An 11666-nucleotide genomic window follows, 5' to 3' on the forward strand; every position below is an offset into this window, starting at 1 on the left:
TGTGTGTATGTATGCATGAATATATATGTGTGTGTATATATATATATATATATCTGAAGAAATTACCTATCTTCAGGCATTTGACAGCAACTTGTCCAAGGACCTAGACACATTCTACCAAAGGAATGTTCTCTGCTTTGTTTAACTAGATTCCAAACCAAGACTAATTAGGTCGACATTCTCAAGCCCTACTGAAGCACATGCATGCCATTAACCTCTGAAAAGGTTGAGTGTGGAAATCAAATTACCTATCAAACTTGTTTGACTTACCACCTGATGGTAGCCCAAAGCCGTATGTTGTAGCTTCTTTAAATCACGACTCTACACCACATAAAAATTTTAGCCAACATGACAACAGATATGGACATTTGTAAAGTCTGGTATGATATGGAAAAGGGATTCCATCTGGTCTGAGGGTAGTGTACCCACAATAGGAGGCAATGAAAATGCTCCATGGAAACTAAACAAGAACAGTCCATCATCCCCTGTATATTATCATGATAGGCTTACTTTCTTTAAATGCCTGAAGTTTATGCAACAAGATCCACCATTTTGACTCTTACATCAAAAGTGCTGACCCCACCAATTTTATTACAGTCATAAAAACATGGGAACACTCTTTACTCTGCAATTGTGTTATAAGCATGCTTGGTTACAACTTTTGTAAAGACCACAAATTAAACATTGCTGTGTAATGGTCTATGTCTGTTCAAACTTTTCAGCAATTCCTTGTGATGATTTGAGCCAATCACAACAAAAGGTATTTTTCTGTGATATATATATAAACATGTCAACACTTCTACATAGAGTTGTCTACCATCCCACAAAACTACCATCAAGACACAAATCTTTTTTACATCATCAGAGCTGCATCTAAGAAAATAGCCACTTATATTTTCATTGCTGGTGAGTTCAATTACCCTGAAACTGATTGGGAAACCTTTCCTTGGCTGCAAAATGCAAATGATTTCCTTGATTTAGTGCTCTTATTCCCCCATAAGAGGTAACAACACATTAGATCTGCTCTTTACCATTATTTCTGAAACAGTTATCAGTGTTACTACCAAGGAATCTTTGGGCAACTATGCTCATGCTATGACCATAGCCAATCTGTTTACTATGGACAAAAACAAGAACCATCACCACCTCAAAAATGCTCACTTTGACTGGAACAAAGCAAACTGGAACTCTTATTGCACTGAGTTACAACATCCAAACTTGCTTGAATTTTATGATTCCTGTACTGTACTTCAGAACATATTCAATTCAGTCTGGGTTTCATGTGAAGCATCAGTACCATGTAAATGCTTTAAAAAACCCAAAAGTGCAATTTGGAAAGACTGCAGCAGTGTGACTTACCAGGAAAGAATGTCATGAAGCTGAACAGGAATACAGACTACATAAAATGGAGGATAAAAGAAGGTGCAATAGATCATCTAACCATCTCAAGTAGTTGACTAAGAAAGCAGCGCTTGAATTTGAACAATGTAGAGCAATCAACCCTGACAGCAAAGTGTTGTTGAAATATGCACATTTGAAGCAGAGACCTCACTCTCCAGTTGGCCCTCTTTGCAATCCCCACACAGGTCAGACACAAATGATCCTCAGAATTGTGCAGAACCTGTTGCTAAATGCTATTCAGGCATTTTTGCTGTTGAAAATTCAAATGTACCATCTTTACTACCTTTGACATCAAATTCTATAGCATCTATGGAATTTGCACCTGCAATGCTGCAACACCATCTCAAGAATAAGCACAGCTATGACTTTCTTGGTCTTGATGGTGTTATTCATCTGCTTCTCAAATGTGGCAGGTTCTTTCTTTTGCACCAGCTTACATTTTTCTTCCAATTCTGTCAAATAACTGTGTTACCCCAGAGCAGCAGGAAATTTCCAGCATCATTCCCCTGTTCAAAAAGGGTGATTGCACATCACCTATCAACTACTGTCCAGTCAATCTTACTAGTTGCATCACCAAAGTGATGGTGTTCTGTGTCAGAGAAACACTGGAACTTTCACAGCCTTACTCAACCCTCACAATTTGGATTTATGCTTAACTCCAACTGTTGTAGCCAGCCAGTTGAGTTTCTTGATGATATCACCTGAATCACTGATGGATGTTATCTATCTTGACTTTGCAAAAGCCTTCAATTCCGTGCCTCACTTATGTCTAACCTCTCTGTAATGGGTGATGATCTTTATAACTTGTTCAGGTCCTTCATTCTGGGTCAAAAAGAGGTAGTCACAGTTCTAGGACAGCATCCGGCTCCCTCATCATCATCCCTATGGGATAATATCTTGTGTGCCACAGGGATCTATTTTTGGACTCCTGTTGTTTGTTGCATATATTAATGACATAGATGCCAACTTGAAGAATGTTACAGTGTTAAAATATACAGATGACATCAAGCTGTACCTTCAGATAAAAAGAACATGTCCTTCACACTATAGATCTTTCCTGTAATCAGGCCTGGACACAATGCAGCAATGGATTACTGTCTGGAAACCCAAACTGGCTGTGAGCAAGTGCACCATCATGCAGTTTGGAAGGAAAAACACAGCATAATATACTCCCTCTACAACACCAATCTTAAGAGTCACTAGAGGTGAATCTGATTGTAAAATCCTGCTTTGAATATCTGTTCATGTAATCCATGCCAGCATGAAAAACGTATGTTAGATGAATGAACAATACATATGATACACAATGCACTTCTGATTAAGTTATCTGCAGGAGACGTTCTTTGCAAAGAATTAGTCACTTCACATTAATTGATCAAGAAAAGGCCTTTGGCAGAGTATATATATTTAATGTGTATAGGCACAGGTGTGGCTGTGTGGTAAGAAGTTTACTTCCCAAGCACATGGTTCCAGGTCCAGTTCCATTGCATGGCACCTTGGGCAAGTGTCTTTTACTACAACCTCAGACCAACCAAAGCCTTATGAATGGATTTGGTTGATGGAAACTTAAAGAAACTCATCATGTGTGTGTGTGTGTGTGTGTGTATGTGTGTGTGTGTGTGTGTTTATGTCTGGGATTGTCTTTCACCATTGCTTGACAACTGGTGTTAGTGTGTTTATGTACTCTAGCTTAAGAGTTCAGCAAAAGAGACTGATAGAACAAGTTTAAGGGTTTAAAAAGTATAAGTACAGGGGTTGATTCATTCAACTGCATTTTCTTCAAGGTTGCAGTCTAAAGACTGAAACAATAAAAAGTTAAAGATAAAAGATATTAATGATTTTATTTATTTTATTTTTTGTTTTAAAAACCAAAACAATGCAATTTATAAAAATTAAATAGGTTGCTGGATTTTCCTGGTACTTCAATATTTCCGTGTTAGGACACTCCAAATATTTCCTAAAAAGGGGGCCTAACCATGAAATATCTAAAAAAAAAAACACCATTGAAATGTATTATTTTTGTAACTAGCATTGTTTTGACTTAAACAAAAATGAGTAGTTAAAAATATTTATATATATATGAAACAATGCTTCATGTAAACTCTACTGCTTTAGTACACACACACTCACACACACAAGTTTAAGACCACGAGGACTTGGAACTTCTATATACCAATGATCTAGTTTTTATAGCTGAGTCCACTAAAGAATTAGTGGACTTAAAATAAAGAAAAATTGAAATTTATTTGTCTATTATAAAATTGGCTAAGACAATGTTTTATTTATCAAGAAAAATGATAGGCATCTACAGCCATCTGGGAAGTTGATAGGTAGAAAAGCAGTAGGTAGAAATTCCATAGGTTGTTCCCAATAACTATAGGAACACAAGAGATGTGGTGAAATCAGTCAGGCTGAGAGACAAGGAAGTCTTATGTAGTAGATGTGAAAATGCACCAATCAAATAAATTCTTTCAAATTCTCAAATTTTGGATTCTCTAAATATAGTTAATAGATACAATAGAAAAAGTGCATTGTTTACGATTTTTTTCCCTCTGAAGGATATACCAATGAATCATCATCATCATCATCATTTAACATCTACTTTCCATGCTGGCATGGGTTGGATGGCTTGATGGGAACTAGCCAGGCAGAAGACTGCACCAGGCTTCAATGTCTGTTTTGGCATGGTTTTTATGGCCTGATGCCCTTTCTAATACCAGCCATCCCACAGAGTGGATTGAGTGCTTTTTGCATAGCACCAGCACAGGTGAGGTCAGTTTTGGCATGGTTTTTACAGTTGGATGACCTTCCAAGCATCAACCACTTTACAGTGTGGACTGGATGCTTTTTATGTGGCACAAGCACTAGCACAGTCACCATGTAACTTGCAAGACAAAGATCCTTTGAGAGGGAAGGGATGAATTGGAGGAGGTGACTTTTGTGTCTGGTGATGAAAGGTTAGAGTGTGACAGGGTGACAGAAACAGATGTATTGCTGTAGAGGGGATACATGGTTACTTGGTCACAGAGAGAGAGAGAGAGAGAGAGAGAGAGAGAGAGAGAGAGAGAGAGAGAGAGAGAGAGAGAGAGAGAGAGAGAGAGAGAGAGAATTATCTTATTAAATAAATCTTATAATGATCAGCATCTTTTATTTCAGATATGGTTTGGCTTTCAACTCTTCTTTTATTGGTTGGAAAATTTGCAGCTTCAGCAGCATTTGCTATCATTTACAATTACACAACAGAACTCTTTCCCACTGTTATACGTAACACTATACTTGGTTTGAGTTCTTGCTTTGGAAGAATTGGTAGCATGGCAGCTCCTTACATTCTTGTTGCTGTAAGATAATTTTTTTATTGACTAAATAATTTATGGAATACATTAATTATAGTTTTTATTGGCATTCCTCCATCTTTCTCCTTTCAGTATAGAATCATTAGAGCATTTGAGAAAATGCCTTCCAGCACTTTATGTTCCGTGCTCAAATCTCATCAAAGTCAACTTTGTCTTTCATTCTTTTAAGGTTACAATAATAAAATATTTCTCAAATACTGGGTTCAATATAATCAATCAATCCCTCCCCCAACATTTTATGCCTTGTACCTATTTTAGAAATACTTTTGGTCCTTTATGCTGCCATGGCTAATTCAACTTTTCATCCTTCTAAGGTCATTAAAATAAAGTAGCAGACAAGTACAGAGATTGATTTAATCAACTTTACTCTCTCACTAAATGAATAACTTTGGGCCAGTGTTGAAAATCATTATCTTGATGGTATTCTAAAAATATTGTTGCATTGGTTCACTCCAAAACTATGGATGGAAATAAGACTCTGAATGATAAGAAACTGTGTTAATGGATGAATAACCCTTTTTTATGTCAACTCTTTTACTTTGAATGGAAAATGCAAAGTATTTTTCATCTAAGAAAATAATATGTTTTGACTCAAAATACAAAAGCATAGTTTTAATTCCTGATCTTTCAACAGTAATTTTATTGACTTCAGTACTCAAACACTTGTCTTAACCATTTGATCTTAATGTACAGAAATCTAAATAGAAACCTCATAACCAGAAAGATAAATGGACCATGACTGGGTATAAGTTAGAATTGTAATAGATATAATTATTATAATTATCTAAATGAATTTTCTATCCATTCTGACACATATCCACAGTGTTATCATCCAGTCCTTAGTGGGAAGTGTCACCTTGTTGTTGTTTCTGGGTGTTAAAGTATAACGCATATGTGAAAAACTGATATCCATTGTAGGAAATCAATAAACTTTGATTGATATTTAAATATTGACATGGTATCTGTAGAAGAATGATTGGAAAGGACATTCTTTGGGGAAGGATTTCATTAATTCATTGAGAGACAGAAATCCAGAATAATAATAAATACCTGTCTATTCACGAAATTGATTGAAAAATATTGGTTGATATCATGTAGAAATGAATTGCATTTGTGCTAAGCATTTTATTCATTAATTAGACAAAATTTAATCTAAATTTCCAAATTTATATTGACTGATTGGGATGTCACACCAGTGAATTTAAATTTGGAGCTGACATCAGGATTACAAAGAAGGCATTTCAAGATCACCTTGATGATATGCACACCAACCTTCTCATGAGGGCTCGAAGCATCTTTTGGCATGAGAACAAACCCAAAGAGAAGAGTTGATTACAGACACATTCCACCCATCTCTACCATTGTTGCTTAGAGCAGTGTAGGCTTTGTTGCTGTCAAGCTAAACACTAGGCTATATCAGATGTTATATTATGGTAACTTCCATAATCTAACAGAGCATAAAGACCATTCAACTACATTGAGGTTATTGACAGAAAAACACAACATGAAATTGAGGACCTAGTATAGAAAAAAATATTGAATGAACTTGACTAAAGAGAGAATATACCTTCAAAGAATGCATGGGTGAAAAACATAATTGCTAAATGAAAACAAGAGTAAACATTCAGTGAGACACTCATTTATGTTTTTCATCTAATTACAGGGAGGACAAATGAAGTCTAAATTTGGTGTTGGTTTGCCTGTTATCTTCTTTGGAATTTTTTCTATAATAGCTGGTCTATTATCTTTATTTCTTCCTGAGACTAAAGGTTGTAGTTTACCAGATACATTTGAAGAGGGAGAGAATATAGGACGGTAAGTTTTCTTTTCTCATTCTGTATACCATTCTTTCAGTTTTGTACTTATTTGACTTAAAATGAAATCATGTGGTAAAACACAAACAATTACATCATAGAAAAGTTGTTTTAACTATCATAGAACACTAAACAACTATTACATTCACTTTCTATTTTTTGTAATAGTACTGTTTATTATGAAGTATTAAAGATTTTGTCACTCTTCAGCTATCATGTGGCTAAGCATGATTCCACTACAGAAAATTGTGAAATGGTGTCAAGTGACCAAGTTGTAGAAGTGTGACAAAATTTTTTAACTCTTCATAATCAACAGAGCTATTAATAGACAAATAAAAAGCCAATATAACCAGTCATAGTGTATTTTTAAATAGCTAAACTAATTATTCCATGATGTTATTATGTCAATATTTAAACTTTAGATATTTGACAACCATGATGTGTTATCCCAAGTCTTACACATAAATAAATATATTTCAGCTTTGTTAGAGCACAATAGCAGTTACATAATATATATACATTAATAAATATGTATGCTATTTTAATTCATCATCATTATCATCATCAACACCAACAATATCACCCTCAAAGTTTTATATCTTTTTTCCATGCTTGCACGACTTAGATGGATCCACTCAAACACAGCATCTTGACATTAATTGCATTTCTTAGCAAAAATCAGTCATTCAAGATCAGTCTTCACCACTGCTACCCAACTTCCACTTCCACGGTTACGCTTCACATGGATAACTTAGCACTTCTTTACCCACTGCCTTCATCCATTACATGTCAGCACCAGTAGACATTACATGTTAATACCAGCAGCATCTCTCTTGCAAACTACTTCTGATTTCTTTTATATCCAATTTTTCTCAATACACTAACATTACACATCCAACAGAGCATATTCATTTTATTTCTCACCAGCTTTTGCACATCCTATTCATTCAATATCTATTTATCATCCAGTATTGCAATTTGTACACAAGCATCATACAACCTATTCTTCACCCAGAGAGAATTTATTCATTGCCACCAGAGATTATAACTTCCTAAACTTTTTCCTCAACAATTCATACTCTGGCTACTGTACTTTCAGGATACTCACTACCACTGCTGATTAAATCTTCTATGTATCAAAAAGACTATCAACAACTTCTGATAACTTTTGGAGTAACTGAAACAATTTACTTCATGGCTATTATTACAGTCTTTAATTTCAGTCTGTCTACCAGGAACCTCATATGTCTTTTGTGCAGCCATAGTTTACATTGAATACACAGTATACAAATCATGCCTGCTCCTATTTTTGCTTATTGAGTGTGGTCTTTTCCCTAACAGCTGTAAATCTTGTTTTCTTTTCTATTAATTAGAACTTTTGTCTGTAGCGAGGCACAAAGAAGCCAGCACCATTTTGAAACAGTGAGATCTCACCATATGCAAGACAAAAACGAGATCTCACTTGCAACCATTATTTAAGGAAAAGGCAACAACATTTTCCCTCTCATTTTTCTCATGCTGACGCCAAGAAGACACTTCAAAGCCAGGAGCTCACAACAGACTTTTGTTCTACAGTGATACCATGTGATTGTCTCCAGAGGTTATTGGACCTCATGTGTATAGGAAAGAAGGCTAACTACACACTGCTGTGAAAATGGTTGCTGAAAGCAAACCCCTTGTACGAAGCACTTGTTAATAAATGATTATTGAACTTACTCTGCCTGAGAACTTCAGCCTTCGCATTTCCAGCTCCTTGAATCAACAGAATAATTATAATGGAAGAAGATACCCCAAAAGTATCATAAAAACCTTCCTTCCATTAAATGTCTTTACTATGAACACTGAAAGGCCTCTTGATTGTAGGTTTTGCTTCCATATTTAGAATTTCTCTTCTAAATGTTAGGAAGATTTGGCCATACAAACTAAGTCACCAGCTAAAAGGAGTGACTAAAAATAGGTTATCTTAAAACTTCTACTATTGTCCGGAAGACTATAATAATCAGAAATGGCTTAGAACTGAGCCTTGATGGACACCAATTTTGATGAACACATTACTAATTTCCACCTTATTGATTGCATCTTTGTACATGTTTTGCACAGTTCCCACAATCCACTTGTCTACACTAGCTTTCTTAAGGGTCACCTGACTACAGGCTCTCCTGTCAAACATCATCTCCAAAATCAATACTAGGTGTAGTAACTTACTTTTGACTAAGAACTGTAATTGTTTCATTTAAAATGGGGAATCAGTAGTAACCTGTACTAGTAAAAAATCCAAACTGTGTCTCAATTATTCTAATTTTTTATTTTTTTCCCAGACAATTGTGCTAAAACTGATTAGGAACTAATAACTTTGTTCATCAGTTTCATATCTTTTTCATAGCTTCTTTCTAGAGTGTCTCCTTTTGGCCATATAACAGTTGATGATAATATACTGCTATGGCATTCAGTAGGCATGATGCCATTTTTGTTGTATTTGGTTGACTATGCGAGTAACTAGCTTGTGTCCTGCTGTGCAGGGTATTTTTTGCATCTCAGTGACAATAGGTGTTGAATGGGCAGCTTTCACTTTCTTCATATTCTTATTGACCGTTTCAATCATAAAACTGTTGACTTTAATGGCTAGTCTCTTGGCTGAATTTTACAAGAACAATATATAGAAAAGTCTATCAAACTTTCTCCATATTCAGCCTCCTTTTTTACTCAGTATCTATGAATGTAGGTGCATCACTTTCATATCAAACACACCATTCTCCAACAATATCTTGTTGCGCATTGACACGCAGCTTTTTTCAGTTCAGATTTATATATCACTGTCATTTACATGTTTCCCAACAATATCTTGTTGCACACACACATGCACGTGTGCACATGCACGTGTGCACATGCACGTGTGCACATGCACGCGTGTGTGCATACACACTCATTCTACTTTTAGAATTCAGGTTTATAAAATCAATTTTTGTTTTAGGAAAGTGAAACATAAAGTTAATGGTGAAGACAACCAAGGAATGGTTTCAGACTAAATGGTGAGTGAAACTCTCTTTGTACAGCGAAGTAGACTTTTAAATAAAACCTAACAGTTGTGAATATCTGCAGAAGAATCAGTATAGCTATTCAACAACATTTTTTATTATATTTATAAACAAATTTTTGCTTCGGAAACAAAACCTGTCATGGATGAAGTTTTCAATAATTACATTATAAAGTAACACAACTGCAACAAAATAAGAACAATAATGATTTCTTTTGACAAAAAAACAAGGCCAGTTGTGAATGGTGATGGATACTCTTCAACAGCTAAATGAACCTCATTGTATGACTGGTATTTATTTTGAATAACTAGGTCTTCCACACATACATGCAATGAGAAACCAAAACTGCTTGTTTCTTTTTCTTTTAAAGAAATTAACAATTGACTCAAAACTTAATTTAAAAATATAGGGAAAAGATGTAAAATCCAAAATGTATTTAAAAAGATTAAAATTTCAACGAAAATAAACAATGCAATCAAAAGTAAACAATGCTAAATTCATGGCTGGTCAGTAACGTATTTTTCTGCAATAAATGGATAATTTATCCTGATCACGCTATTTATTAGCATTATCACGCGTTTAAGAATAAAAAAAAAAATTATTTCTGTATCTTTCAATACATCTCAAAGCTTCTAAAACAAACTTTGTTTGTTTACTTTCATCGTAAGCTGAATTTAACAACTATCTGTATAGTTTTTCTTATTGTACTTTTTTTAACATAGAACTTTGGAATACACAAAACTAAGTTTAAAAAAATGAGCCAAGAAAATTAACTCAAATTGACCAATTACCTTAATTTGGTTAAAAGAGTTAAGGGTAATGTAATGAATGCCATATACCATAGAGTTGGACACCAGGGGAGAGCTGCAATTGCTGAACCTCTCTTGTCAACATTGCTAAGCAGAAAAAAATGGTGCCTAAATTATCAGAGTTGGTCAATGGCTCAATAAAACAATATCATCTTTTCTGATAAATCATCATTCACCCTTTTTCCCCTCTTTGGGGGGAATTTATGTCTGGAAAAAATCTGGAGCAGCTTTCAACCTTGACTGTTTTGCTCCTACTGTGAAACATAGAGATGTTTCTGTGTTGATCTGGGCAGCTATAATACAGAATTCCCTTGACCCTTTAGTAATTCAACATAACAGAGTTAACACCAAAGATTATCTGAATATTTTGGCTGATAATGTCCATCTTACAGTACAAATATTGTTCTTTGTTGGTAGCGCAATCTTCCAAAATGATAATACACCAATTCACACAATTAGTTATTCAAAATTGGTTTTGAAGACACAGAAGTAAAGTAGATCACTTGGATTATCCCCCACAAACACCAGTGACTTAACATTCCTCCTATAACTGTTTAGGACCTTTACAAGTCAATCCCTTGATATTTTAAAGCTGTGATTAATACCAAAAGTTGACCAGCTTTGTATTAAACAAAAAACTTCTTCCATTTAGTAAGGTATTTCAAGTATATTGTCTGACCCTTGAATGTAGATGTCTATGTATGTATGCATGTACATAATTATTAATGCAAATTGGTGGTGGGAGACTACATTATATACACAAGCAGAAATATTGCCCTCTGGTGGTTTTTTTGTTAGTATACATCATGTTTGCTTGTACAAAACTGCTTTAATGTGTATATCTGCCAATATGTGTGTGTGTGTGTGTGTGTGTGTGTGTGTGTGTGTGTGCGTGTATGCATATATTGTCTTATTTTTGCATATATAAGATTTGAGGAAAATGTAGAAACATCATCATCATCATCATCATCATCATCGTTTAACGTCCGCTTTCCATGCTAGCATGGGTTGGACGATTTGACTGAGGACTGGTGCAACAGGATGGCTACACCAGGCTCCAATCTAATTTGGCAGAGTTTCTACAGCTAGATGCCCTTCCTAACGCCAACCACTCAGAGAGTGTAGTGGGTGCTTTTACGTGTCACCCGCACGAAAACGGCCACGCTCGAAATGGTGTCTTTTATGTGCCACCCGCACAAGAGCCAGTCCAGGGGCACTGGCAACGATCTCGCTCGAAAACCCTACAAGGCCAGT

General features: G+C 35.3%; 1 protein-coding gene across 6 annotated transcripts in view; it reads left to right on the forward strand.

Moving 5' to 3' along the window:
* Positions 1-11666, forward strand: part of LOC106882190 (organic cation transporter protein) — a 137470-nt gene that overhangs the window by 73006 nt on the left and 52798 nt on the right. For all 6 annotated transcript variants that reach the window (XR_008265051.1, XM_052971176.1, XM_052971174.1 and 3 more), the window contains 3 exons: positions 4558-4739; positions 6418-6569; positions 9540-9597. Coding sequence is in view for 5 of the 6 variants with exons in the window: in XM_052971176.1 (XP_052827136.1) it covers positions 4558-4739; positions 6418-6569; positions 9540-9594 (389 nt within the window). In the remaining variant the exon portion in view is untranslated. The remainder of the gene's footprint in view (positions 1-4557; positions 4740-6417; positions 6570-9539; positions 9598-11666) is intronic.

The sequence above is a fragment of the Octopus bimaculoides genome, chromosome 10 (assembly GCF_001194135.2).
Source record: "Octopus bimaculoides isolate UCB-OBI-ISO-001 chromosome 10, ASM119413v2, whole genome shotgun sequence".
Lineage (NCBI taxonomy): Eukaryota > Metazoa > Mollusca > Cephalopoda > Octopoda > Octopodidae > Octopus > Octopus bimaculoides.